The sequence below is a fragment of the Echeneis naucrates genome, chromosome 20, assembly GCF_900963305.1.
Source record: "Echeneis naucrates chromosome 20, fEcheNa1.1, whole genome shotgun sequence".
NCBI lineage: Eukaryota > Metazoa > Chordata > Actinopteri > Carangiformes > Echeneidae > Echeneis > Echeneis naucrates.
In genome coordinates this window covers 874,062-901,243 of record NC_042530.1, presented here as the reverse complement: position 1 = coordinate 901,243, position 27,182 = coordinate 874,062, and the positions used below count along the sequence as shown (strand labels likewise).

At 46.1% G+C, this 27,182-nt stretch overlaps 3 protein-coding genes across 5 annotated transcripts in view; all 3 read left to right on the top strand.

The window, feature by feature from the left end:
• tnikb (TRAF2 and NCK interacting kinase b) overlaps nucleotides 1–18,110 on the top strand; it is a 34,732-nt gene extending 16,622 nt beyond the window's left edge. Inside the window, exons 17-34 of one of the 2 annotated variants that reach the window (XM_029529605.1) lie at nucleotides 1,504–1,668; nucleotides 2,073–2,312; nucleotides 2,511–2,617; nucleotides 2,812–2,933; nucleotides 3,165–3,253; nucleotides 3,397–3,420; nucleotides 5,945–5,953; nucleotides 7,308–7,489; nucleotides 7,637–7,751; nucleotides 8,796–8,904; nucleotides 9,570–9,746; nucleotides 9,833–9,976; nucleotides 11,038–11,172; nucleotides 11,325–11,425; nucleotides 11,878–12,027; nucleotides 13,134–13,293; nucleotides 15,625–15,764; nucleotides 15,878–18,110. In XM_029529605.1, coding sequence (XP_029385465.1) covers nucleotides 1,504–1,668; nucleotides 2,073–2,312; nucleotides 2,511–2,617; nucleotides 2,812–2,933; nucleotides 3,165–3,253; nucleotides 3,397–3,420; nucleotides 5,945–5,953; nucleotides 7,308–7,489; nucleotides 7,637–7,751; nucleotides 8,796–8,904; nucleotides 9,570–9,746; nucleotides 9,833–9,976; nucleotides 11,038–11,172; nucleotides 11,325–11,425; nucleotides 11,878–12,027; nucleotides 13,134–13,293; nucleotides 15,625–15,764; nucleotides 15,878–15,961 — 2,253 coding nt within the window. In that variant the 3' untranslated portion in view covers nucleotides 15,962–18,110. The remainder of the gene's footprint in view (nucleotides 1–1,503; nucleotides 1,669–2,072; nucleotides 2,313–2,510; nucleotides 2,618–2,811; nucleotides 2,934–3,164; nucleotides 3,254–3,396; nucleotides 3,421–5,944; nucleotides 5,954–7,307; nucleotides 7,490–7,636; nucleotides 7,752–8,795; nucleotides 8,905–9,569; nucleotides 9,747–9,832; nucleotides 9,977–11,037; nucleotides 11,173–11,324; nucleotides 11,426–11,877; nucleotides 12,028–13,133; nucleotides 13,294–15,624; nucleotides 15,765–15,877) is intronic. The other variant, XM_029529604.1, reaches the window with a different exon arrangement.
• A 1,501-nt stretch (nucleotides 18,111–19,611) lies between these two features.
• Nucleotides 19,612–24,731, top strand: eif5a (eukaryotic translation initiation factor 5A). Of its 2 annotated transcripts, none has more exons than XM_029529560.1 (5): nucleotides 19,612–19,634; nucleotides 21,199–21,386; nucleotides 21,904–22,008; nucleotides 23,255–23,386; nucleotides 23,585–24,731. In XM_029529560.1, the coding sequence occupies exons 2-5, from the start codon at nucleotides 21,219–21,221 to the stop codon at nucleotides 23,648–23,650; spliced, it is 471 nt and encodes a 156-aa protein (XP_029385420.1). In that variant the 5' UTR covers nucleotides 19,612–19,634; nucleotides 21,199–21,218; the 3' UTR covers nucleotides 23,651–24,731. The 2 variants fall into 2 exon arrangements, with proteins under 2 accessions (XP_029385420.1, XP_029385419.1); XM_029529559.1 differs by lacking the exon at nucleotides 19,612–19,634 and adding an exon at nucleotides 19,646–19,722.
• Nucleotides 24,732–25,579: 848 nt separating this feature from the next.
• Nucleotides 25,580–27,015, top strand: rpl22l1 (ribosomal protein L22-like 1). The gene is made up of 4 exons (XM_029529173.1): nucleotides 25,580–25,607; nucleotides 26,235–26,348; nucleotides 26,606–26,727; nucleotides 26,816–27,015. The coding sequence occupies exons 1-4, from the start codon at nucleotides 25,599–25,601 to the stop codon at nucleotides 26,958–26,960; spliced, it is 390 nt and encodes a 129-aa protein (XP_029385033.1). The 5' UTR covers nucleotides 25,580–25,598; the 3' UTR covers nucleotides 26,961–27,015.
• The last annotated feature ends 167 nt before the right edge of the window (nucleotides 27,016–27,182 follow it).

Genomic DNA, 27,182 nt, shown 5'->3' with positions numbered 1-27,182 from the left:
TATTTGAGCTAAATATTAAAGTCAACACATTCAACACAGCTTGTTTTTTTCTCCAAATGTCATGATATCTGCACAGACACTCCCCTGGAGACCGTGACTCTGCAGCCTGTACTGGCGCCAGAGGAGAAGTGTCATTAAGATTCATCCTCTGGGGAGCAGAGGATTAAAACACAAAGCAAAAAAAAAAAAACAAAACACTTGAGTCAGTTATCATAGATGTTCAGACAACATCTCTGATATTTGATCGTTTTTTTAGATGTTCAACATCTATAGACTGATGTCAGTATCGAATGCATTCTTGATTTTGTGTTGCTAGAGATCCCCAATGATGCATTCAAGGCAACTGCCCAGAAACATTAACAGAAAAATTACACAAACTTTGTACAACGTGATGCTAACAAACGTCTTTGGTGTTGTTCACTCCTCGACTTTCTGTTTGACAGGCGTCTGACACGGCAGAATTTTGACCTGCTGTGACTTTCAGTCTGAGATAATATAAGAATTAACACTCAGCTGTGGTAAAGATTATTGAGATTATTTCTACGGTTCTGGGTTTTGTTCTTGATTGGGTGCTTCGGTGGGGGTTCTGTTTTATTGCATGTTGTGGTGTCTAACAGGAACTAACACTCGGTCTCTTCTTTCAGTCTAAATATTCAGATATTCCAGGTTGTCAAAGGCTCATTTTCCTGTTTTTCAGTCTCACCCTTAACAAATGTGGTTTTCACTTGACAAAGTGTGTGTTGGGCTTTTGACTTTAAAGCTTAAAGTGGCTTTAAAATCCCCACATGATCTTTTCTGACGAAGAAGAAGAGAGAGCAGAAAATGCAGGTCAATGATCAACATTTGAACTCTGCAGGATTTCTTATCATTTTGAATCAAGGCTGCTGAAAAGCACACAGACATTTAGGGCAGATCTCCAGGCCTGCCCTCTGGTGGACTGATGTAGGGCAGCTACATCTCTGAGTCTCTCTCCCTCTGGCCTCCAGGGATTCCCTTCTCCAAAATGATTCTAGTTATGAATCTGCAGTCCATGAAAGTTAAAGCTGAAATCATCTGCATTAAGGCTGTCAGATAATTACTCTGTTTAGAGTTGTCGCTGTTCATAAAAGACCAGGGATGTAATTTTATCTGTTGATCTCCATTATTCATTATTTATCTTTACTTTAAGCAGAATAACCTTTATTGTTGTTATCACTGACCCAAACAGTCTAAATTAGATCAGAACAGATAAAAGTCCATCAAACAGTTTCTGCTCTTCATGCCAGTGATTCTTCTTCTTCTTCTTTGAACTTCATAAACAACAGTTTTTTATTCAGATCACTCCCGTGGACGTTCACAGAGAAAAAAAATGTTTTTCATACATTTTGAATGAAAGTTTAGAAAGCCAGCGTTAAGAAATGAAGACGTTCGATCACAGTAAAGTCCAGACTGAATCAAACTGAGGCTCACTGCACTGCATGCTGAGTGACTGTGTGTGTGTGTGTGTGTGTGTGTGTGTGTCAGGTGGAGGAGCATTATAAGATGAACAGACAGACTTCTCCTGCATTGCAGCATAAAGTTTCCAACCGGATCTCGGACCCATCGCTGCCACCGCGCTCCGAGTCCTTCAGCAGCGGAGGCATCCAGCAGGCCCGGACCCCGCCCATGCACCGCTCCGTCGAACCACAGGTGTGTTTGTGTGTTTTGGAGAGTGTGTGACATGGACGCCTGCCTCCTTTGTGCTCTGAGCTGAAGGTGAACAGGTGAGTTTGGTTGGTTTTTAGCAGCGGAGGACATGAACTGATCAAAGGTGACCAAAATGAGTCATCAGAAGGACACACTGAAGAACTGATGGAGCTCTCTGGAGTTTTTAACGTGATGAGTGTGAACGCACCCTGAAGCATGTGTTCCTTTCCTCCTGCCCCTCTTTACCTCCTCATCACTCCTCCTAACTTGCATCCTAATCTCACTGTGCAGTCCCTGATCCTGATCCTGCTCTTCCTCCTCTACCTGCCTGTTTCTGCTTGCGCCTGTGTGTGTGTGTGTGTGTGTGTGTGTGTGTGTGTGTTGTGTGTGTGTGTGTGTGTATCCAGATGGCTCACCTGGTGCAGGTGAAGAGTCATGGCCTTTCAGGCTCCCAGTCCCTGTATGACCCCCACGGCGTGTCCTCTTCCTCGGCGTCGCCCTCCCCCTCCCGGCCTCCCATGCCCCGGCAGAACTCCGACCCAACCTCCGACACCCCTCCTCCCCCGCCCCTCTCCCGCCTGGCGCCCCCCCTCGACAAGCTGGACCGCAGCTCCTGGCTGCGGCAGGACGACGACATGCCCCCCAAGGTCTCTGCGTGTTGTCCCAGTGTGTGTGTGTGTGTGTGTTTGTGTTTGCATGTGAGGAAAACTTTGCTTTTTTCTAAATTCTGTTGTTGTGAGTGTGTGTCTGTGTGCATGTTTTACAGTCAGAGTGTTTAGTTTGTGAGTCTGGAAGCACACGATGCTGCTCAAAGAAATATGTCTGACCACCACTGATGTCTGCAGGTTCCTCAGAGGACGACCTCCATCTCTCCTGCGTTAGTCAGGAAGAACTCTCCAGGAAATGGACCAGGACTCGGCCCGCGGGCTGGAGCCCACCTCATACGAGCCAGGTAGACATTTCATCAGAACACAGAAACTGTTTTTAAGAACGAAAACTGATGACACATCACGTTCCTTCCTGTCAGTTTTGGCCAAAAATGATCTTTTATTTGGGATTTCTTTTTAAATTATACCAAAAAAAAAAAAACAGGATGTCAACATTTTGCTGCATGAATGAGACAGTGCTGTGTTTGTGTTGCCGTAGCAACCCTGACCTGCGGAGGATCGACGTTTCCATGGAGACGCCCCTAAAGAGGACGAGCAGCGGCAGCTCCTCCAGCTCCAGCACCCCCAGCTCCCAGGGAGGCTCCAACGAACGAGGTGGACGCTCACACCTTTACATGAAAAACAATCTTCATTTCCCTTCAGTATCTTCAGTTTAATTTAAAAGACGTACGAGTTCTGCCAAAGCAGTCTTAATTTTCCAAAAGTATATCAGTTATTACCAGCTCAGTCTGAACTTTCCAAACAGAAACTTCAAATTCCTGAATGAGAAATCAAAAGTGTGTAACAGGTGTGTTGTTGTGTGTGTGTGTGTGTGTGTGTGTGTGTGTTCAGGTAACTCATCCACTAAAACTGAAGGATCCGCACTTTGTTCCCACGACACCAAAGACGACAGAGAGGTGACGCGACCCAGCAGACCTGCAGTGAGTACACATGTGGTGCAGCCACACAACCGCACACACACACACACACACACACACACACTCCTCTCTCTGAACTAACCAAGCTGCTGCTCACCGCGACTCTCTTCTTCTTCTCATCCTTTCATTCCTCCATCGTCCATCAGAGCTATAAGAAAGCTGTAGACGAGGTCAGTGATGCTTCTCCTCCTTCACCCTCTCACCCTCTCACCCTCTCACACTCTCACCCTCTCACCGTCTCACACTCTCACACTCTCACCGTCTCACACTCTCACCCTCTCACCATCTCACCCTCTCACCTTCTCACACTCTCACCGTCTCACACTCTCACCCTCTCACCATCTCACCCTCTCACCTTCTCACACTCTCACCGTCTCACACTCTCACCCTCTCACCGTCTTACACTCTCACCCTCTCACCCTGTCAACCTCTCACTGTCTCACCGTCTCACACTCTCACCCTCTCACCCTGTCAACCTCTCACTGTCTCACCCTGTCACCCTCTCACCCTGTCACCCTGTCACCCTGTCACCCTCTCACTCTCTCACCCTCTCACCCTGTCACCCTCTCACCCTGTCAACCTGTCACCCTCTCACCCTCTCACCCTGTCACCCTCTCACTCTCTCACCCTGTCACCCTGTCACCCTCTCACACTCTCACCCTCTCACCCTGTCACCCTCTCACTCTCTCACCCTGTCACCCTGTCACCCTGTCACCCTGTCACCCTCTCACCCTGTCACCCTCTCACCCTGTCAACCTGTCACCCTCTCACCCTGTCACCCTGTCACCCTCTCACTCTCTCACCCTGTCACCCTCTCACCCTCTCACCCTCTCACCCTCTCACCCTGTCACCCTCTCACCCTGTCACCCTCTCACTCTCTCACCCTGTCACCCTGTCACCCTCTCACCCTCTCACTGTCTCACCCTGTCACCCTGTCACCCTCTCACTCTCTCACCCTGTCACCCTGTCACTCTCTCACCCTGTCACCCTGTCACCCTCTCACTGTCTCACCCTGTCACCCTCTCACCCTGTCAACCTGTCACCCTCTCACCCTGTCACCCTGTCACCCTCTCACTCTCTCACCCTGTCACCCTCTCACCCTCTCACTCTCTCACCCTCTCACCCTGTCACCCTCTCACCCTGTCACCCTCTCACTCTCTCACCCTGTCACCCTGTCACCCTCTCACCCTCTCACTGTCTCACCCTGTCACCCTGTCACCCTCTCACTCTCTCACCCTGTCACCCTGTCACTCTCTCACCCTGTCACCCTGTCACCCTCTCACTCTCTCACCCTGTCACCCTCTCACTGTCTCACCCTGTCACCCTGTCACTCTCTCACCCTGTCACCCTGTCACCCTGTCACACTCTCACCCTGTCACACTCTCACTCTCTCACCCTGTCACCCTCTCACCCTCTCACCCTGTCAACCTCTCACCCTGTCACACTCTCACCCTCTCACCGTCTCACCCTCTCACCCTCCGTTTGCTCCCCGTCTCTCTCACCGAACTGGAAACCTTCAGACGTCTCCATGTTGTGTTGGTTTAAAAGTTTTGAACCTTTTTACAGAAAAGTGTATAATTCAGTTTAAAATGAACACAAACGGATCAGAACCACCGCAGTTTTTTACAGAATCATCGTCATCCTCATCTATCTTCTGATTCAGGTTTATTTTTGTCTGCTGGAAATCTATTTTTGCATCAACAGAGTTAAAGGAAACCTTTTATTTTTAGTTTCTAGATCCTGAAGAGTGTAGAAGTCATTTATACTCCCCCTCCTCCTCCTCCTCCTCCTCCTCCTCCTCTTCCTCTTCCTCTCCCTCCTCCTCCTCCTCTTCCTCCTCCTCCTCCTCCTCCTCTTCCTCCTCCTCTTCCTCCTCCTCTTCCTCCTCCTCTACCTCTTCCTCCTCTTCCTCCTCCTCCTCCTCCTCCTCCTCCTCTTCCTCCTCCTCTTCCTCCTCCTCTTCCTCCTCCTCTACCTCTTCCTCCTCTTCCTCCTCCTCCTCCTCCTCCTCTTCCTCCTCCTCTTCCTCCTCCTCTACCTCTTCCTCCTCTTCCTCTTCCTCTCCCTCCTCCTCTTCCTCCTCCTCCTCTTCCTCCTCCTCCTCCTCCTCCTCCTCTTCCTCCTCCTCTTCCTCCTCCTCTTCCTCCTCCTCCTCTTCCTCCTCCTCCTCCTCCTCCTCTTCCTCCTCCTCTTCCTCCTCCTCTACCTCTTCCTCCTCTTCCTCTTCCTCTCCCTCCTCCTCTTCCTCCTCCTCCTCTTCCTCCTCCTCCTCTTCCTCCTCCTCCTCCTCCTCCTCCTCTTCCTCCTCCTCTTCCTCCTCCTCTCCCTCCTCCTCCTCCTCCTCCTCTTCCTTCTCCTCCTCCTCTTCCTCCTCTTCTTCTTCCTCTCCCTCCTCCTCTTCCTCCTCCTCTTCCTCCTCTTCCTCCTCCTCCTCTTCCTCCTCCTCCTTCTCCTCCTCTTCCTCCTCCTCTTCCTCTTCCTCTTCCTCTTCCTCTCCCTCCTCCTCTCCCTCCTCCTCCTCTTCCTCCTCCTCTTCCTCCTCCTCTTCCTCCTTCTCTTCCCTGTGCTGCTTGTGAGGGTTGAATTTGATGATGATCCACGGTTGTCCATCCGCTGACTTCCTGTTTTCACTTCAGACATCTCTGTGCTCATGTGTCTCTCTCTCACTTTCTTTGTGTCTCTCTCTTTCATCAGGAGGAGTTGGTAAGATGCCCCCCCCGCCCCCCCCAGTCTCAGGCCCCTGCTCTCATCCACTTCCTCTCACTTAACCTCCGACCTGCTGCCGGCAGTGAAAATGTCACAGACTAAATTTTAAAGCATGCCCCGCGACCTTTAACCTTTAATATTCCAATATTCCACCCTTGACGCTCCTCCACTGAGGCATCTGGAGCTGGACTGTCTTCCTCCTCCTCTTCCTCCTCCTCTTCCTCCTCCTCTTCCTCCTGCACTCCTCCCCCCTCCCTCACTAACAGCTTGGATTTCCTGCGTTACTTCTTTTTCCTGCTCGTTTTAAATAATAATCCAAATTCTACAGATTACAATAATCAGTGTTTCCCAACAACAATGAAAGACGTCAGAGTTTGCAGCGACGCTGTTGTTTCTGGAGCACTTTTCTTTCCTCATTTATTTCCTCACCACACCGAAGCGGCTCGGTGTGTTCAGTCAGCATTAGGCTGGTTGATGAAACGATTCGACCTGCGTCCCCTCTGGACCTGCAGCAGGTTTCACGCTTCTTCTGCTGCAGCTCACAGAGGTGTCTGGTGTCTGGTGGCCTCAGCTGAAAGTCATTTAAAATGTAAATTGCTTCCGACAGTAAATTACTTTCTCATAATCAACACTTTGAGCTAATGAAACGCTCCGAGCGCTGCTGTTCGATATGGATCTAAAATTTAATGAAATGCCAATCTTCCTTCTCAGGAGAGAGTTGGGCTCCCATCGTGACATGTCCTCTGACCAGAGACTAAATGATGAAAATAATAAAGCCAAACAACACAACCAGCTGCTAGTTTCACAAACTGTTTATATATATTAAATGTTTAAATTTACTATTTCTATAAGCATCATATTTGAATAAATATCTTTGGATTCTGATGCTGCAGTTCCAGTTACCATAAGACAAATAGACTAATTTTCACACCAATTATAATAAAAGAGGATACAAATATGACAATAACAATTCCAGGATACACAATCGACAGCAGACATGGACGCATGCAGATAAACCTCTGGTGGAGATGAAACGATATAAGATTTTATAGAAAAAGATTTATTAGAAAAAGTAGCTGAACTGAAAATGACAGAAAATAACCTTGAATGAAAGGTTTCTTTTTTTTTCTTTTTTTTTAAATTCAAAATTGTTCTCTGTTCTGGTAAATGTAGACAAGTTCAACGTTAAAGAGCGAAGCCTCAATGAAAATTTAGATTTAACAGAAAAAAAAATGGAATTTGAATATTTAACTTCTGCGTTCAGCACCCAGTCGCAGAGAAGAGGAACTTGGAGGTTAAAATATGAGTCACTGAGATGAAGACGTCTCACTGCGTCTTCCTGTTCCTGCAGGACCTGACGGCTCTGGCCAAAGAGCTGAGGGAGCTGCGACAGGGGGAGGAAACCAGCCGCCCGCCCGTCAAAGTGACAGACTACTCATCGTCCAGCGAGGAGTCGCACAGCAGCGAGGACGAGGAGGGGGAGGGCGGAGCTAACGACGGCACAGTGGCTGTCAGTGACATACCGCGCATCATGTGAGTAAGACACACCTGCACCGAGGGTCTTCTCCTGGTCTTCAGAAGTCACTGCACTTCCTGTCTGGATGAACATTTAAGATACTTTTATTCCCAGAAACTGAAAAGTTGAATGAAATGATGAAAATGTCGACCTCTGTGTTTCAGGCCAGCTGCCAGTCAGGGTACAAACGAGTCCTTTGGTATGATTGGAGGTCACAACGACGCGCACGGCGACTCGTACGGGAACAGCTCACAGGACAGCACCCTGATGATGCGTGAGGTAAGGGGACTCTTGGCTTTGACCTTTGACCCGGGGTTTAACACGAATCATTCAGATTCAGCAGCTCTGGGTGGCTGTTTCCTGTTTTTGATTTTGACGTGTATGACAGACTCCACTTCTCGGTGGGTTCAGTCCCCACCTGCCTAAAAACACAGAAACAAACAGGGTTCAGCCTCTTCCCTCCACTGGCCCACCTGTCAATCACAGCCTCTCTAAACAGTAGCCCCGCCCCTCCTCCTCCTCCTCTCTCTCTTTTTCCAGAAATACAGGGGACGGAGGCGGAGCTCTACCGCCAGCAACGGTTTCCCTGGCAACACTAATCTGTTCCTTGGCAACGCCAACCTCCCTGATTTGGTGCAGCAAAGCCCCTCCCCTCTGGTCTCCCCTGGCGACGCCTCTGGGGCCCAAGTAGGTGGAGTGGCACCCAAATACTGACCCCAGAAACCTCCCCCTCCTCCCCCACACCTGATCCTGACAGACCGTCACCTGCTCACCTGTTCCCCCCCTCACCCCCGTCACCCGTTCACCCCATGACCAGCTGATTGTGTGGTGCCACATTAGGGCGGGAAACCAGACCAACGCCAGTGACCCTCACCTGGCTGTAAAGTCTAAAACCTGAGATCGGCTCTGTAACATCAGTAAGTCACTGATTCTTCAGTTTGGATATACAAGCAGCTGACAGCTGTGACATCACCCACCAGAGCCAGACGTGACTCTAAGATGAGATGAGAGGATGAGAATGGAAGGATAGACACACAGAAGGAGTCAGTCCGTCACCTTTCATTCAGCCCCCCCAGTGTTCTCCCCCCAGATGGAACAAACTGGATGTCTTTCCTTCCTGCTCAGCTCGTCTGTTCCCTCGCTTGGTTTCCCAGCCTCTGTTCCCCAGCACAGCATGCAGCCAGCTGCCTAAATAAAGGAGGATCTGGTTTAGGTCCTTATTTCAGAGCTCCCATTGATCACAAACTCCCGTCTTTCCTTTATTTTGACAGTTACCTGTTTCAGTTAACTAAGTGTGACTGAGTGTGTTTGTGTGGTCGACAGTATGGGATGGGCAGCGGCGGCGGCTCCAAGGCGTCCTTCACACCATTCGTCGACCCGAGGGTCTACGGGACGTCCCCGACTGATGACGATGATAAAAACTCTGCCTCGGGTACGTTTCCTGTCTGAAGACTCTGTTTTTCTGGCCGTTTCTTTGGAACACGTTATACAGGATGTTTATTCTGCATGTTGTTTCAGAGTCATTCTTTTCTTCTTACAGGATAATGAGTTGACATTAAAAATGTGATCTCAATAATAAAACGAATCCACTTCAGCAAAATAGAAGTGAACATTGAACCTTTCCTTTATTTGGTTCACAGCTGGAGGCCGAGACACTGAACGAAAAACAAACGAAATGACAAAATCAGCTTCTTCATAAGTTAATACAGCTGGATCCACTGTTGTTACTGTCATGAAAATATGAATCATGCTCTGTAACTGCTGCTTCTCTTCTGAACAGGAAGGCTTATTTGGTGGATGATACAATGAAATAATAATATCTTTGATTTTCATCTTACTTTTCAAAGTGAGAACAGATCACAAAGACTGTTTGGTTCTTCTTCTTATCTTTAATTCAAGACACAGAATTATTTATCACAGCAGCTTTTTTCTTTCTCATTTAGCAGTCAGACAAATAAAAAGATGTAGTGAGGGATAAAAATGTATGTTCAACTTAAATTCCTGTTCTTTGTAATTTACTGTCAGACACCAAAAACTTGTTGAGTTTTTACTTCACTCTTCGCACTATAAGGCTCCTATTTGTGATTTGTACCACAGCGCTGTTTGCTGACGAGCTGCTGAAGCAGGAGCAGGAGCAGGCGAGGCTGAACGAGGCCAGGAAGATCTCCGTGGTCAACGTCAACCCCACCAACATCAGGCCGCACAGCGACACGCCCGAGATCCGCAAGTACAAGAAACGCTTCAATTCGGAGATCCTCTGCGCCGCTCTGTGGGGTGAGACGCTCGGGAGACGCAGCCAGGCAGCACCAACATCAGTCCTGTGCAAACATTCAGGCGAGTGAACGTTTGTGTTTGTGCAGGAGTGAACCTGCTGGTGGGGACGGAGAACGGCCTGATGCTGCTGGACCGAAGCGGTCAGGGCAAAGTTTACAACCTGATCAACCGGCGGCGCTTCCAACAGATGGACGTCCTGGAGGGGCTGAACGTCCTGGTCACCATCTCAGGTTGGTCATCTGTTTTCTGCACAGAGAAGCTGAGACATCGCAGTCTACGCTCTTCATTTTTCTGGTTCCTCCTTCTGTTTAACTCTATCTGCTGTTTTTCTTCACATCTTTCTGGCTGGTTTTGTCCTCAGTGTCTCTGCCTTCCCTCCGGACACAGCCTAACCTCTCTAGCCTCCATGTCCTTCCCGCAGGTCTGGACACAACAATAAAACCAAAGCAAAACGACATGCTGAACACGATGAAGCGCTTTCTATTTTCGCCCAGATTTGACTTTCCTCTTGGTGTGTCCGGCCTCAAAATGAGGCTCTTGTGGACGACCGGATAGCTACAGCGCCGCTCACATGGGCTCTTTGCTCTGATGCAACAATAAGTGACGCGAGAACAGAGAGTGTAACATAAAACCCAAAAATAAAAACAGAGTAGGAGTTGATTAAACAGACAGGGCAGGAGACATCTTGGGGCCCCAGGCTGTTAGGGGGCCCACGAGGGATGATAAACTTAACATTTAATGTCTTAAAATAAATCAGCCTCTCCCTTAAAAATCCGGTGGGTGATTTGCAATGACATCTTAGTGGGAAACGTCCCTGAAGGCCCCAAAGCAGTATATATATATAAAATCATCTCTTTTTAAAGCAGTCCCTCCATCTAACATCTAATATCCCTCCATAAAAGGTCTTTAAGTGTTTTGTTGAGCAGATAATGTGGATTATTTACAAGCTGCCAATGTTTAAAGCAGTTAGTTTAGTAATAGTTTGATTTACAAGGTCGACACATTATTAATAATAGCTTTATTTTTATAGTCTCTTTAAGAGAAGAGTGTATAAAATGCATTATTATAACAAACAATATATTGCAAATATAATTAGAAGGATCAGATACCATGTCCTAACAGCCACACAGTAAAAGTAATAATAGTGATAAAGAATGTTGTGAAACTACAATAAATGATTGTGATAAATAAAAGGATAACAAGTAAAAATGAAAAAGACCTAAATTACATGAACTCACTGATCCTTCCAGATCTGTCACATTTCTCAAAGTGGTTTGTTTTTTCCAACCAGGGAAGAAGAACAAGCTGCGTGTTTACTACCTGTCCTGGCTGAGGAACAGGATATTACACAACGACCCTGAAGTGGAGAAGAAACAGGGCTGGATCACAGTCGGGGAGCTGGAGGGCTGCGTGCACTACAAAGTGGGTAAGTCAACGTGTTTGTGTGCGTTGTGAAGATGAGGAGCTGTTCAGGCGCCACACTGTGAGGAAGGTTTAAGGTCATTAGGTCATTAAGTTCTTTTTTAAAAAATAACCCTCATCCCACTCCTGACGTACTTCTCCTGCTCTCTCCTGCAGTGAAGTATGAGAGGATTAAATTCTTGGTGATTGCTCTGAAGAACTCGGTGGAGATCTACGCCTGGGCGCCAAAACCTTATCACAAGTTCATGGCCTTCAAGGTAAAATGTGCCCTGATGAGTTGATGGCCTCAGTCTGAAATACATCATGATGCTCCGTTTAGAGGGAAAGGGGAGGGGTTAGGGGGTGGGGCTACTGTGTGACTGACAGACTGAGCCACCCAATCAGCACAGAGTACAGAGCAGGTCAGATTCACCTTCTCCTCCAAATCTGGTTTCTTCTGGTTTAAAAAGAAAAACAAGATGGCTGACAGGTGAATCACAGACCGGAGGCTTCAAAATGGCAGCTCACATGAGCACACACAGCAGAAGAAGATGAGTGATGTGATCTGATGAGCTTTTAATTTTCCTTCACTTGTTCTGGATGAAGAGAAAATATTCACAAAATTGATGAATCTCATGTGGACCTCCTGATGAAGAATCGTCGACCAGCACGCAGACCTAAAGTCAGATCAACAGATGTTTCTGAATCATTTGTTCTCTCTCTCTCTCAGTCATTCACTGACCTGCAGCATCGCCCCCTGCTGGTGGACCTGACTGTGGAGGAGGGGCAGAGGTTAAAGGTCATCTACGGCTCCAGCGTGGGCTTCCATGTCATCGACGTGGACTCTGGAAACCCCTACGACATCTACATCCCTTCACATGTAAGAGTCTGTATGCACACAGCTTCAGGAGGAGCAGTGGACGTCACCTGGACCAGCAGGGGTTTGAGGTTCCAGGTTTGATTGGAGACGTTCGTCTTTAAGTGTTTCATTCGGGACGGTTTGGTCGTTTTCTTTCTTAGTGTTTTAGTTTCGGTCACCCTGAGCGGTTAGTAAAAAGACACAGAGACTGACACGGCTACACTTTTTTAAAACTCTCTTCCTCACCGGTTAGATGGAAAGCTCCAGCTTGTGTTGGAGTCGTTCTGCTTCATGTCTTCACGTGTGGTGTTTTCCAGAAAATGGCCAACAGGTAGACAATCTGTGTCTGGCTCAGACAGAGCTAAAACTGATCCGTTTCATTTTCAGTGCTTTAGTTTCCTGAAACCCGAGCTTCATTTCAGTCCTTTGGAATCAGAATTCAATCTTTGTCCCGACTGCTCAGTCTCACTATGGCTGGATTTAAAAAATGGAAATGTGTTTTAGTATCAGGACCATTCAGATGTTGCTTGTCAGTTGTGTAATATCCAACATAAACAGCCGGCAGCTCAGGGACCTGAAGAGGAGACAGTTCGGGAGATTTGATGGAGTGCTGGGTTTGTTTTGGCCTAAAGACCTGGAGCATCAAACCCAATCCTGCTGCAGAGGGGGAGGAGGGGGAGGGCTGTGTCCCCCAGCCTCCAGAGAAAATGTTTTCTAAGTTCCTACACAGTTGTGTGTTTTTAGTGTTTACAGAGTAAATGTGTGTTGTATGAAGTGAACGCTTTACGCTGCCACCGCCATGAGTGAATGAAGGAGTGGGCGAGTCAGTGTCCTCCTCTAACCCTGGTCTGGTTACAGTCAGAGATGGACGGGGGAAGGAGACGGTAACCACAGCAACCGCCTCACATTGCTTTTGGCAGTCATGAGTCACACTGTGCTCATGTCTGTTTCCATGGCGATTGCGTGGCTGAGGAGCGGGAGACTCTATTGTTGCAGCAGTTTCTTGTCTCTCAGGGTGGGGAAGGAGGGGTTAAGGGGGGGTCCAGCAGCCCTGCGGGCTCACGGCAGCTCCTAACCCCCTGCCCTCACCCCCTCCAACACCCCCCTCCCGTGTGTCGCCCCGGCAGATTCAGGGTCAGGTGACCCCGCACGCCATCGTGGTTCTGCCCAAGACGGATGGCATGGAGATGCTGCTGTGCTACGAGGACGAGGGCGTCTACGTCAACACCTACGGACGCATCACCAAAGACGTGGTGCTGCAGTGGGGCGAGATGCCCACCTCCGTCGGTACGTCAACCAATCAGCTCGCTTCTCCCTGACCCCTGACCTCTGACCTCTGTAGGCGGTCTCAGCAGATCATCTTTTCACCCTCACTATCTAACACACCCCTTCTCCGTTCAGAGCTCCTGCCTCTTCCTCTCAGAAAGACTGTAGTCTCACCTGTTTCCATGGCTGCTTAAAGGGATGCTGCAGGTTTTTGGGAAATGAACCCGCCGACTGCTCAACTTCACACACACTTTAATTCCCATCACTGCATCTCCATTATTTAGTGAAGATGTGAGGAACTAGATCATATTGACCCACAACGTTAACAATTATAAAGATGAGAGTGAATATAATTAAAGGCGTTTTATATCAGTAAGAAGCTGCCTGACATCACGTCGACCCACAATCCTCCGCTGCAGCACATAAATCCTTTCATCACTTCACAGAGAAGTTGACCAAAGCTACAAACCCAAAACCGCAGTTTATCCCTTTAAGTCAAGTGTTGAACATTTCATCTAATGCATGAGGTGACAACAACACATCCTGCAGACACTCACACACTCTATATCTTCACTTGTTTGGGGGGGGGGGGGGTTGCTTGTGTGTTGTTTGTGTCGAGTTTTGTCTTCTCGTTCTGTGTGAGTGTGAACTGTGAAATACTTCCAAAGGGATTTTCTCATCTATTCTTACTTTCATCCTTGATTGCGTGAGCTCAAAAAGACCTGAAACTCAAACTCGGTGTGTGCCGTCGGCTCAGAGCTCGACGTCCATCTATTATTTATTAGTCCAGTCAGTCGGAGCACACGAGGAGGAAACAGGACACGGTCGGGTCGAGCCGAGCTGAGACGAGCGCATCAAGGATGGATCTTGGATCATTCGATCCGAGCCGGTCAAAGCCTCCATGTTTTTTTTCCATTCTCTGATCTTCAGACTTCCGTGTTCGATTTCCTGATTGATGAAACATTTGAGTGATTGTGTGTCTGTCCTCAAGCGCTGGTGGTTTTGTGTTGTGTTTTGCGTGTGGGCATCATCTCCTGTTAACATGTCTGTTTGTATTTTACTGTCAGAGTTTCTCACAGCCAAGCCCGGCCTCAGCCCCCACCCCCGCCCCCCCCACCCTCCCCCGTCCCTCTCTCTCAGCTCCCTGACAAAACGGAAAAACAAGAAAGAAAAACTGCATCATTGCGTTTTTATTCTGCTCACACTCTGCTGGTTGATCCCTGTGCTCGGCCGGTGGGATCAGCAAAAAGCAAAATAAGTCGGAAAATAGACATGAAAGCAGATCGTCCAGGGAGAAGCACCTGAAGCAGCTTGAAACTGAACAGGAGGAGGAGAAGAGGCGTCACTGACCAGGCCAGAAACCGACAGTTTAATTATCAGGAGTGTCAGAACTTCTCGCTTTGTGCTCCACCCAGAAATGCTTTCTGCAAAACATGCGAGTCTCTGCTGGCATCCAGGGCCGTGCACAGATATTCAGAGGGCAGGAAAATGTTTGTGACCAGTTCAATCATTTCAATACTTCTACACATTGTACTGTTTCCAACAACGTACATAAAATAAGTAAAGAACCTTTTCTCCTAAATAAGGAGAAGGAGCAGTTTTGTTCCTCGTCCTTTATTTAAACAGTTTAACCTGCCAGCCTCAAAGTTAAAGACAGACGAGGTTAAAAACGTCATAGAAGAGGATGAGAGGAAGTTTTCTTCAGTCCATTTACCTCCATTTATCTACTTCAACACAGCAGCTTGGACATCAGATCGGCCAGATGCAACTGTCCTTGCTGGTTCAGACACTCTGGGGGTTTTGGTTCAATTCAACAAGAAGAAATAGAACGCAAAAGGTCACTGTCTGTGCACGCGCCCAGTGTGACTCATTTCCATGCTGACCAGCCGCAGAGCGCCAAAACAGGATGGCCTCCACCCTCAAAGTCATTAATTCCATCGGATCAACAGAGAAAGAACATTTTTTTTTCCAGGAGTGTGTAAATTTTATTGGTTTTGTTCCCGTCTCAGCGGTCTCACTGCTCCCTGGTCGATCCCTCTTCAGCTGCTGGTGCTTCTCCACTGGTTGAGTTTTACTGTGAAACAGCTGCGTTATCTGAAGCTGCAGCTCCTGTAGAGTTCAGTCAGAGACGTTTCCCCCCACGAAGCCCCAACAGAACCTCAGCTGGTCGCTCCGTCACTGAGAAACTGCTGCAATAATTTCCTCCCGGAGGCGGAGGAGGCCTCGAGGTGTGACTGGCTTGGGTGTGAGAAAGGTGCTGAGTCTTCTCCTGTCCAATCCCTCCCTCTGTGTGTGTGTGTGTGTGTGTGTGTGTGTGTGTGTGTGTGTGTGTTCCCTCTCCTGCTCTTGCAGCTTACATCCACTCCAACCAGATCATGGGCTGGGGAGAGAAGGCCATCGAGATCCGCTCTGTGGAGACGGGACACCTCGACGGAGTTTTCATGCACAAGCGAGCTCAGCGACTGAAGTTTCTGTCAGAGAGGAACGACAAGGTGAGTCCAAACGCCCCTTCGCCACGCTGCGCCGCCGCTCACCGCCCCCTCCCCCAGAACAACCATTTTAACCTTTCACCTGTACTCTTGCTGATGGCGCCCTCTCCACGCAGGTTTTCTTCGCCTCGGTGCGTTCTGGAGGCAGCAGCCAAGTCTTCTTCATGACCCTCAACAGGAGCTCCATGATGAACTGGTAACCCCTCCCCTCCTCCTCTTCTCTCTGAATATTGCCCACCACCAGGAGACAAAGGACAAAAGGAGGACAATTTGTGTGTGTGTGTGTGTGTGTGTGTGTGTGTGGAGGATAAACAATGAGCTGCTGAATGAACAAGTTAAACCACAGCAGAGTGGCCCCTCCCCCTTCCTCCAACTGTAGGGGGCGCTACAGGCCTCAAGAACGGCGTCGCCTCCCTCAGCCTCCATGAGACTTTCCAGGACAGTGACTTCGCTGTGTGATTGGATGTGGAGTTGGTTGTGTAGCAGGATGTTTCCTTTCAGGGTGTTCACACTGCGACTGCGTTCAGACCTCATTAGCATTGATGCAGGTGATGTGACGTGAGTCAGACGTCCCCTTCCTGCTCAGCACGTTAAAAAGCATCCAGTCTGAGAGTATTTCTGTCCAATTAGGCCTGGTTTCTACTCTGAGCCAATCAGCACGCTCCATCCGACTGTTGTACTGTAGAAATGGGCGGAGTCACAGACTCCTGACCAGACGGAGGTTTGACCGTCGTGACCAAAGGTCGACGAAAGGTAAAATGTGGCCAGTCTGACATCAAACAGCTTTTGTGAGTCTGCACAGGCGAGATGATGGTTGTTGCGTTGCCTTTTAAGAGATGCTGTCCAGTCGGACGCAGGTTGTGGTCATCTCTAACAGTGTAACAACCACAGGTTGTGTTGGCGCCTACAGAGTGGTGTTGTCACCAAAAAGATGAGAGTTTCTCACAAATTTTTCTGATCCAGATCCTGACTGAACCTCAGCAGGTGAAGCAGAAACTCACAGCCTGTTTATTAGTGTGCTGTTTGTGTTTTGTCCTGAAGCAGAACCGATCCAACGACGACACTCAGCGTGAACGCTGCTCTGCCTCTGAATGGCAGGCGTTGGGTCAGAGGAAGCTGCTGTGGCGTCCTGGTGTGTTTGTGGCTGGAAGGTTCTAGATGCTGTTTTATTGCTGCAACAGTAAAATCTCCACATCACGTCTCACGGGAAGAACTCGGCTGCAGAATAGTCGCAAACTTCTGGAGGTTTTTACTTTTGCTGCCCTTCGCTCTCTCCACCTTTTACTGTTCTGTGTGCTCTGCACTTGTGTAAATACTCACTTTAATGTTGACAACAGACTTTAGAAAACAGGTAAAGAAAAAAATAACAGTCTTGCTCTTTTTTTTTTGGCCATCCTTCTGTAAATCTGTCCGTTCTCCAGTTTTCTCTCAGATGGGATGTTTTCCAGATCAACTCAGCGAGCGAGGACTGAACACAAACTCAACGCTCCAAGTTAGCTTTTTTTTTTTTCTTCTCAGTTGTTCATCAGCGTTCATTTAGTCGTGCATTTCTGCATGGTGACAAACACGTTTTCGCCGTCGTCGCTTGTTATGAACTGTATGTTTAAGGCAATACAGGAGGAGCCCTGAAGCAACACATAAGTCAAAATTGTTCACTGGATAGCGTCACATTTACGCCTAGATTTATAATTTACACTTTAATTTGATCCTCATACACTCTTTTCATGATGGTGACAGGTTGCGGTCGGGCTATGGGACAGGAAAGTGCTTCGTTTTTTTTTCTTGCTCTTATTTTGCTGTTCATTCATCTGAAAGGATGGAAGTGATGCAGCTGTAAGGCCAGCTGAAGCCTTTTACATGAGCAGGGTGTTAACACGAGTGAATAATAACACCCTGTGAATAAAGGTCAGCAGGCAGGGTCAGTCTGAGGAGTCATAGATAAAATGATATATACACTGTAAGAATTTTTCGTTAGGATGATATCTTACCGATTATTTTAGAGAAAGACAAAAAAATAATGTTCACTTATTAAAGCTTAGTTGTCTTTCTACAGAATAGAGAGCATAGCTATAAGGATTTCTAAAAAAAAAATACAATGTTTTTATTGTGGTATTATTTGTATTTGTATTTCAATTTTTGTACGTATCAAGACTGTGAACGTATGTACAGCTGTGAGTGTGTGCGTGCGTGTGTGTGTGTGTAGATGAGCAGGTGTGTGACATGCATGTGAGTGTAAGTTTTCACCTCGTCTGAATCACTGGAATCAGTCAAAAGACAACCTCAATCTGGTAACACACATCTGTGATGTTGGAAATTGTACAATAAATGTCCTCTCCTTGTACAGCACCAGTTCCCGCTCCGCTCTCTTTCTTCACTTCCACGGTGTTGATCTTTTGTTTCAGCATCCCCAAGGTTTTTACACATCATGAAGTCATATTGAATGTGCAAACTGGATTTCAAAGACACAAAGAATCTGGAGAGGAGAATAAATGTTGCTTTAGCTTCACTTGACAGATCCAGAGTCCGGATCCAGGTTTATAAACAGTCAGCCTCTTCAGGTTTAACGGTATAAATGTTGACAGCTTGTTTTCATCCTGTCAGTGAATAAAACTCATCCAAAGCTGACACTGAATTTTGACCTGAAGGCATTTTATTCTTCAGCAAATGCCTAACCTCTTTATCCCTGACAAAGTTTAATACGTCTTATTACACTGATATCTTATCCAGGCTCCATGAAGATTTACCGGTGAAAAATATGGAAATGTCATATAAAAGAAAATCATAAAAATGGATCAACCTCAAATCTGAAAACCAGACTGACACTGCTCCAATAATCCTGTTTCTTTGAACAAAACCCAGCATCGGATTTTGCACTGGCTGAGATTCTCCTGCTGTTGTTTTTGGGATATTTCTGCCAATTCTTTGCCCACAGAGGATTAGATTTGATTCTTAAAAACAAACGACCATACAAGCAAGCACACAACAAAACCACAGTAGATCAGTGTTTAAAAAGGGGTTTTTACAGTACGCATTCAGGTTGTTCCCAAAACAGAAAGACTAGTTGGAAAACTACACAAAGTGTGATCAGCTACATCAAAAGACCGCTAAGGTGCTGATTTACCAATCATCAATTTATTCTAAATGAAATCAGTCAAGCTGTAAATTAGCAAAGAATTAATCAACCAAAATCAACAAGGACTGAGGAAATGTGATGAGTGGATAAACTGCTAATCTCTGCATCACTACTGCACGTTACAAACCTAATGCGTATCTGTATACACTGCACTATTTATATGTTTGATTATTTTATCCAGTTATTACATTAGATCTTAAGTAATGGCTCCATATTTCTAATTTCTATTCTGGAGCAGCTGTAACAAATTTAATTTCCCCCTGAGGAGTATTAAAGTATTTCTGACTGACATATTTTTACTCTTTTTGAAAATGCATGAATGAATTGATCAAGAAAACGGAACAACTCCAAAAATAATATAGATAAAATTCTGTGAGCTCCAGCTCATAAATGATGAAATTAAATATCACCGACTCATGGATAAATGAAGTCCCTAATACTACATTTATTTCTTTCTATTAGGAAATGAAATCGTCGTTATTAGATTTATCAATTTCGCAATATTTGCTTTGAACTTTTTTTTTTTTTTTTTTTAATTCAAATCGCTTCTAAACCCGTTGGAAGTTCCGGATTTGATCGCCGGGTTGCCAGGTTTGCCTCGGGCCTGGCAATCCTTTCTGCCGGAGCGCCACCGGAAGTGACAGCCGCCCTCCCCTCCCCCTCCCCCCACCTCTTCCGGTACGGATGCTGCAGTAAAGTTGGCCGCGCCTGCGCAGTTTCGGTCCTCTTTTTCTTGGAAGGTAAGTGTGGCATGGCGCGTGTTTCTGCCTTGGGGGGACAAACGGAGGACTTATCCGCGTTTTAACACAACTTCTGGCGGACTCTGAGGTATTAAAGTGGCGGCGGATCGGGTTGGGAGGCCGTAGAGGTAACAATGTTCCTCCCCGGGCGGCGGCTGGGTGTGGGTGACCGTGTTCCAGCTAACGTTTCCAGGCTCAGTCAAAGCACATGCGGCCTTCGGCGGCGCGGTCGGCAGAAGTGGCTCGTCATTCTCCGGCGCTGATGTCAGATTTTCTGCCGCTCCCCGCCGTCCGCTTCCCCCACACAATGCCTCCACCTCGGCCACCCAACGCTAAAGTGCCGGCTCAGGCCGCCGCCGCCGCCACCGGACCGCCGTTAATCTTCAGCTTTTATCTGGACGGAGCTGAATGGACGGGCTAACGCCATTAGCCGCCGTTAGCACCGTGTCGGTTCAAACACGGACGGTTTAACCGACAGCGGACACTCAGAGACACGTCCACATGCCGGGATCGATCCGTTTAATGGAAGTTATATTCAGTGCATCCGATTTTAAGCCGCCAGACTCCGTAAAGGTTTAGCTAATAACACCGTAATGGCGTGCTGGCTGGAAATGTTATCCGCCGCTGCTCCTGTAAACTCCAGGCCGGCTAACTTGTTCCAGCTGCAGCTAACGTGTTGTAAATTCAGCCCTGAAATAAAACATCTCAACCCCCATTTTTCAATCAGACGCTGAGTAACTTCATCGGTGTTGTCATCTGTACGGAGTTAATCAGCTAACAGCAGTTTAAAAGTCTGAAACTTGATGTTTGCCAGCAGATTAGTGGCGCAGCCTCGTGTTCAGTCGGGATATTCCTCCGTGCTCATAACACTTCAGATCTGAACTCTGAGTGTTTTTTTTTATTATTATTTTTATTTCTATTTTTTTTTTATGAATCTGAGACATGCCACGAGAATGACATTTTTTCTTTTTTTTTTTTCTTTTTTTTTGCTTACCCACCCCAGTCTTGAAATCTCGCGATACTTGCAGTGAAGGGTGCGCTCGGTGTGGGCCCCCGGACGGGCCGTCAAACTGTTATTTAACCCAACAAATATCTGCCACGTTAAGAATTTGGGGGGATATTTTCGTGGGGCCGCTCCGTCCGGCTCTGATTCCCCTCAAAGCCGACAGAGCAAGATACAAAGCTGCAGTCTCATCAGGTTTAAACCAATTAACTGCAGAATGTGATCTAATCTTAGTTATTTAAAGGTGGATTAGAGAGGTCTGTCACACTTTAACACGTTGTATGCACTTGTGCATTAATTTTCTAATAGCTGCATAGGAATACCTTTTAGTTGTGTAAACATAGCTTTTTAGAACAGACTTTGGTTCAATTTTTGTTGGTTCCAAAAGATGGAAACTGATAATCCAAAGAACCAGCAATAATCAAATAATGGGATAATGTATTACTTTTAGTATTTGCAGCTTGATTCAATAAAATTGTCACTATTGCGGTTTGTCCTTAATGTTAATTAGAAGTTATTCTGTCTCTGATGGTGAGTAACCGGTCTAAATGTGTTCTGCAGCGCCCCTGACCCATCGCACCATGGCAGATCCTGATCTTGACTTCCAGACCGGCGAGTCTGGTGCCTCCGCCACCTACCCCATGCAGTGCTCTGCTCTGCGTAAGAACGGCTATGTGGTGTTGAAGGGACGTCCTTGCAAAATTGTGGAGATGTCCACCTCCAAGACCGGCAAGCACGGGCATGCTAAGGTAAAGTTGTCCGTAAAGCTTGAATGCATAGCCCCTTTAAAGCTGACAGCAGATGGGAGTTGGCAGAGTTTAGAAAGGGGAGGAAAAAACTTGATGTGCCCCTTGGCTGAGACCTGCAGCTCAGCTCAGACCTGGAGGATCTGGTTTCAGACTGGGTTGGTCCATGCTCTCTGAATGTGTTGGCTCCAGTCATGTACAGTCTTATCTTTGTCTTTAAACACCTCATGGACTTTGACCCCGTGTGTAGCTTGGTTGCAGTACATGGAAAAGGGAGATTCTGGCTGTCATTGATTTAAAATTAGTTTTTGTATCAAGACGAGTCACTGAATTCATGGAGGGTTTTGTCATTGTACAGTGAAGGTGTAAATTTTTCCTCTATCAGCGGACATTTTAAAACACACTTGGGGTGTTGGTGTCTAACTGTACACCCAGTTGTTGGGTTGAGAATGTTTTGTTTGTAATTTCTTGTTTCTTTATCTTCCTCCTGATGCCCAATAAATGAAACTCTCTCCTGTAGGTTAACCTGGTTGGTATCGACATCTTCACTAACAAGAAGTATGAAGATATGTGCCCCTCCACCCACAACATGGATGTTCCCTCCATCAAGAGGATAGACTACCAGGTACGCAAACATCTCTGGAACTTCCTGCCACATTAGTGTCACATCAGTTAACCAGAACACACACAACTTAATTAGATAGAACATGTGACTGCTGTCCGATGGAGGCAGTGACAGCTAAAATCGTACTATCCTCCTGTTGGTGTCTTTAGCACGTTCCTCAGTTTTTACAGGAGATAAGTCAGATTGTTCCACTTCCCCAGTGAAGGTGAACTTCTATTAAAATACTCAAACTTTTTTGATATAAATAATCCCAAATCTTAGTTATAGACCTATTACTAGTCTGTTACTAATGATCATTTTTGTAGTCAGACAGTTGATGTATTATCTCACTAAAGTCCTGTCAGAGCAAATGCTTGTTTGCTACTCAACATTTAATGACCACAAACAGAATCGACATGCTTCACCTCCTGGTTTTCAGATGCTCTTTATTTCCCAGGAGTCTTTTGGTTTCACGTTGAATGTCAGCTAAAGTCTGTCTGCTTCCGCTGCTGTGGAGGCAGAGCTTCCTCTGATGGGGCGGCAACTTTCTTATCAATGAAGTTCAAATACGCTTTTAATCTGTAAAATGAATGAGTCCAACAGCCAACGACTGGGTTTTGACAGTATATGTTGGCTCTCTCTGCAGGTGGAAGCTGCTCTTTGAAGGTTCAGGCAGTAGATTTAACTGTTGGAGCAGTTTGCAGTTGTTTGTATGTCACACTGTTGCATGCATGCAGTTTGCAATCAGCTTTTTTTTTTTAAACCTTAATTTAAAGACTCATCAGACTTTCTGAAACAAACTGTTTCTGAGCTTCAGAGCTGGATGATAGAAAGCAAGGTCATATTGAGGGGCCAAGAATCAGGAAGTGAACAATTTCTTCATAGCTGTTCCAACTGCTTTATGAAAACAACAGATGCGCAAGAAGCTGACGTTGTTTGGTACAAACGGCAGGATATTAGCCGGCTGAGTGCACCACCAAAACCTCAGACACTCATTAACTTTATGGTGCAGCTTTTGTACTTAGAATTAAGTCACTGCTGACCCAAAAGCTCCATTTTTTTCTGGAGTAAGATCAGAGGAGATGATGTAGTTTGTTTAATTCTCAATGTGAATGTCGTCTCATCCGTACTGTTTCTATTGTCACATGAAGGGGTTATTCCAGTGCTGCTCATATCAGATGGGCAGAAGTTTTATTTATAAATGATTTATTTTAAAATCAATTGTGCTTTTGATGTCTGACTGTTTCTTTGACTTCATCATCTGCAGTTGGTCAATATCAATGAAAACTACATGTCCTTGATGAGCGACAATGGAGAGATCAGGGAGGACCTGCGTGTTCCTGAAAATGAAGTCGGCAAGGAAATTGAGGCCAAGTTTGAGGCGGGTGATGACTTCATGGTGAGTGCGAAGGCTCGGACTATTTCTTGGGCTGATACTGTTTTGTGAGGCAGAAAACAGTTTTATGTTCTGAACATTAATATCCCAGTTCAAGCTGACTGGGCAGAAAGTTGCTTGGGGGGATAAATGTGAGGAGGTCTGAGCTGCCTGTGTAAAGTTTCAGATGATTGACTCGAACACATTGTATGCTCTCCACAGGTCACCGTGATTTCTGCCATGGGGGAGGAATGTGCTGTCGCTACCAAGGTCTTGGCCAACAAATAGGAAGACGGACTTTGCTGCCCAGGCAACAAGCACCACCCACAACCAGTCTCTTGCATTTTCATTGGTTCTGTCACCAAAGCGTCGGCCTTCACAGACAACCTCAATCATTCTGTTGTGATTTCTCATCATTGATCTTTTATTTTCTCCCCTTCTGGTTTCTCTTTTCCATTGCTGTTGGGAATGTTCCACTGCAGCTCGCTGCGTGGTCCTCTGCCTGATCACTGAGGTTTTGTTTGGTAACAATCTACTTTATATAAAACAACTTCAAAAATAATGATCAGTTGCTCATTCCTGCTTATTTTGCCTTCAACGTGTTGGTTTTGCCACTCACATTCCTGAATGTTTAAATAACAACGGGGATTCAGCTTTTGTATGATTATTTTTTTATATTCTTTAGATTAAATATAGCAGGTTTAAAACCCTTTAGAGGGAGGGGATTTGGGGCGGGTGACAGTTTTTGAGTTGTTAAAGCTGTGGGAGGGAGGGTTGCCCCTGTAGATATAAAATTCTGGTTTAGGTTGTCCCTCTAGCAGCCATACCGCTTCCAGCATGGCCTCTGCTCTGGTTCCCAAGTGGATTGGGTGCGACAAGGTCCGTTTTCCTCCGAGTGGCTGGGATTGGTGGTGGTGAGCACTTCAGAGCACTTGAGGTCCCCCCCAGCATGTCAAAGCTCTAAAACCAAGAAAAGAGAAGTTTTTGTTTTTTGTTTTTTTTTTGTTTTGTTTTGTTTGGTTATCCTCCCCCCACCCCAGAACAGAAACAAACTTCAGTGATTTACCTTCGTGATGCCAGTCTCTTGTCTGTTGGAGTCCGAGGAAGCTCACACCTCGTTCACTGGGGCGGTCGAGGGCTCGCTGCCCCGGACATCCCCCACTATAAAAGGAGTGTTATATTTTGCTTTTGAGTCGCGAGTGTGTAGCAGTGTGCAAGGCGGTTTGCAGTGAGGTGTGTTTCTTTTGAGGGACTCCATCGGGTTGGGGAGGGTGGTAGAGTTGCAAACTTTTTGTTCACTCGAGGCCTTTATCACCTGACTGGAGATGGCAAAAATAAAATGATGAAACAAATGGACAAAAACTGTTAACTATGTCTGTCTGTGTTTGTTTCCAAAGTCAAAGAAAGTCTAGACCTGATTGACTGCTTTTCCTTTTTAAAAAATAAATAATAAATAAAGCAAAACTATTAAAATCTGAATGAGATGTTTGAACAGACTGAAAATAAAAGAGATGACGGTGGCCCCTGAGGGCCCCTATAGGGCCGCTGTCACTGTGGACTCATTCATTTTATTTGTTCTGGTTTATCTGAGTGCCTGTTTCAAGAAACTAAACCAAAAAAAGCTAGAGGTGAAACTTTTAAGTTTATCTGCTCTACATTAAAGAAACATTTAGCTAACAAGACCAGAAATGAGTCTGAACGCCAACAGAACGAGACAATTTCACCAAGTTAAATATTAAGACAGATTAAAATCTTTTAGGTGTTTCAGGGCGGTGAAGGTGAATCTGGTGAGTTCTAAAATGGATGCCCAAAGTTTCTCAGCATCTTTGTGGGAGACACACCCAGGCCTGAAGTCTGAAACTGACATGAGACGATGAATCACCGTCCGACTTCTGCTGAGAGGGAACAACAATCCAGGTTTTTCTTTGTGAGCTGTGACTCAACAGCACTTCATTTGGACAGTGTGTGTCTTCAGCAGGTTTATTATCAGGGTGTGTTTTCACCTTTCAGCCTTTTCCAGAACAAATTTAGAAACACTTTATATTTCTGGAGAAGATCGATCTAATTGATTAAATTGATTTAAATTAAACTGGCTTTTACACTTTAAGGTGTGGCTGTTTATTCCTGCGGAGATTCAGGTTTTTACCATATATGGTGAGGGCGTCCCCGGGAAAGAGCGTCCTACGTCACTGATGCGTCACTTCCGCTTCCCTCTTTTCCCGTCCGTTCCTCCAACATGGCGCCGGTGAGTTCAACCCGCTGCGGCAGATTTTAGCTTTTTAATGTTCATTTTTGTGTTTCTGCGCTTCAATCTGCGTTTGTTTCACTCAAAGACATTAAAGTCTTAAACTGTGTTCGTCGAGTTGAATGAGATTTTCGGAGGTTTCTTTGAGATTTAGCTCGTTTTATGCTAAAACCGCTGACACGTGTTCCCTTCATTTCACCGCGGAGCCGCCATTGAGACAAAATGTGTTTTAAGTTCAGTCAGTTTGGCTTCACGGTTTTATGAACTTATCCTTCTTTAGAATTGTTAATCTCATTCTCCATTATTTCTCCGGTGATTTTGGGGAAATTTATTTTAACTCGTTTGTCTTTTTAATGTTCAAAGTTTTATTGCTCCAGAATAATGAAGTAAAGAGTCTTTAATATTATAGTTAAAATTAGAAACTGTTAACTGAGTTAACTAATTACGCCCATTTTGTTTTAGATCTTAATAAAAAGGAAAAAATGGGCCTGAAATAAGTTAATATGGGCAGAATGATGGCTCATTCAAATTTCATTTATTGGAATTAAAAATCAAAAAAGTGTCTGAAGAGACAAGTCTGATGGAGTTTATCAGGAGCAAATACTGACGCCGGTGTTTCTGTTTCAGATGAAACAGAAAAGGTCGACTGTTGGCAAAAAGGCCAAGAAGGGAGCTGCATGGAAGTTCACCCTGGACCTGACCCACCCGGTGGAGGACGGGATCCTGGACTCCGCAAACTTTGTACGTCTTAGTCAAACTTGTTATACACATAAGTGACAGACTTTGATCATCTTCAGATGAGAAAACATTAGTATAAACACTGTAGTTGCTGATTTAATTGTAATTATTACTATGACAACCCTCATCCTTAGAAGAACTCAGCAGTCCACCCTGTGTTCTGTGATCTTTAACTCCGGGTCTGGACTAGGGTTCACTTCCCTAGCTCCAAAGTTACTAGGGTTCTCTTCCCTAGTGCATCACTGTGCTGTGTTCAATAGGAAACCTTCCTCAAAGAGAGGATAAAGGTCAATGGGAAGACGGGGAATCTGGGGAACATTGTCCAGGTTGGCCGCATGAAGAACAAGATCAACGTCACATCTGAGAAGCAGTTTTCCAAAAGGTGAGAGCAAATCTGCGGCAGCTGCTGAACCTCAGTAATTTACGAGAAAATCTGTAAAATACTTAATGATCATCTTTCCTCCTGCCAGGTATCTGAAGTATCTGACCAAGAAGTACCTGAAGAAGAACAACCTGCGTGACTGGCTCAGAGTGGTGGCGTCGGACAAGGAGACATACGAGCTGCGTTACTTCCAGATCAGCCAGGACGACGAGGAGTCGGAGGCAGACGAGTGAACACGTAGCTGTCTGCAGCTGGAATGAGAAGAATAAAAGTGGAAAAAGAACCTGTCTTTTGTTTTGCTTCTTATTTTGGTGTCCCCTCAACAGGTGTGTTCATATTCAGTAAATGATGCTGTTAGAAACCTTCTCATTATCGAGGTCACAACTTGTCCTCCTGCAGTTGTTGGTTTTTTTCATTCACAAGATTTTTTTCTCTGCGGTTTGTTCCCTTCGATA

What these genes read in the sequence shown, in the direction of transcription:
- rpl22l1 (XM_029529173.1), top strand. An exon ending in TCCTGGACTCCGCAAACTTT is followed by an intron (nt 26,349 to 26,605) that starts GTACGTCTTAGT and finishes TGTGTTCAATAG; the next exon opens with GAAACCTTCCTCAAAGAGAG. An exon ending in GAGAAGCAGTTTTCCAAAAG is followed by an intron (nt 26,728 to 26,815) that starts GTGAGAGCAAAT and finishes TCCTCCTGCCAG; the next exon opens with GTATCTGAAGTATCTGACCA.
- eif5a (XM_029529560.1), top strand. Translation starts at nt 21,219, where the DNA reads ATGGCAGATCCTGATCTTGACTTCCAGACCGGCGAGTCTGGTGCCTCC. An exon ending in GCAAGCACGGGCATGCTAAG is followed by an intron (nt 21,387 to 21,903) that starts GTAAAGTTGTCC and finishes TCTCTCCTGTAG; the next exon opens with GTTAACCTGGTTGGTATCGA. An exon ending in TCAAGAGGATAGACTACCAG is followed by an intron (nt 22,009 to 23,254) that starts GTACGCAAACAT and finishes CATCATCTGCAG; the next exon opens with TTGGTCAATATCAATGAAAA.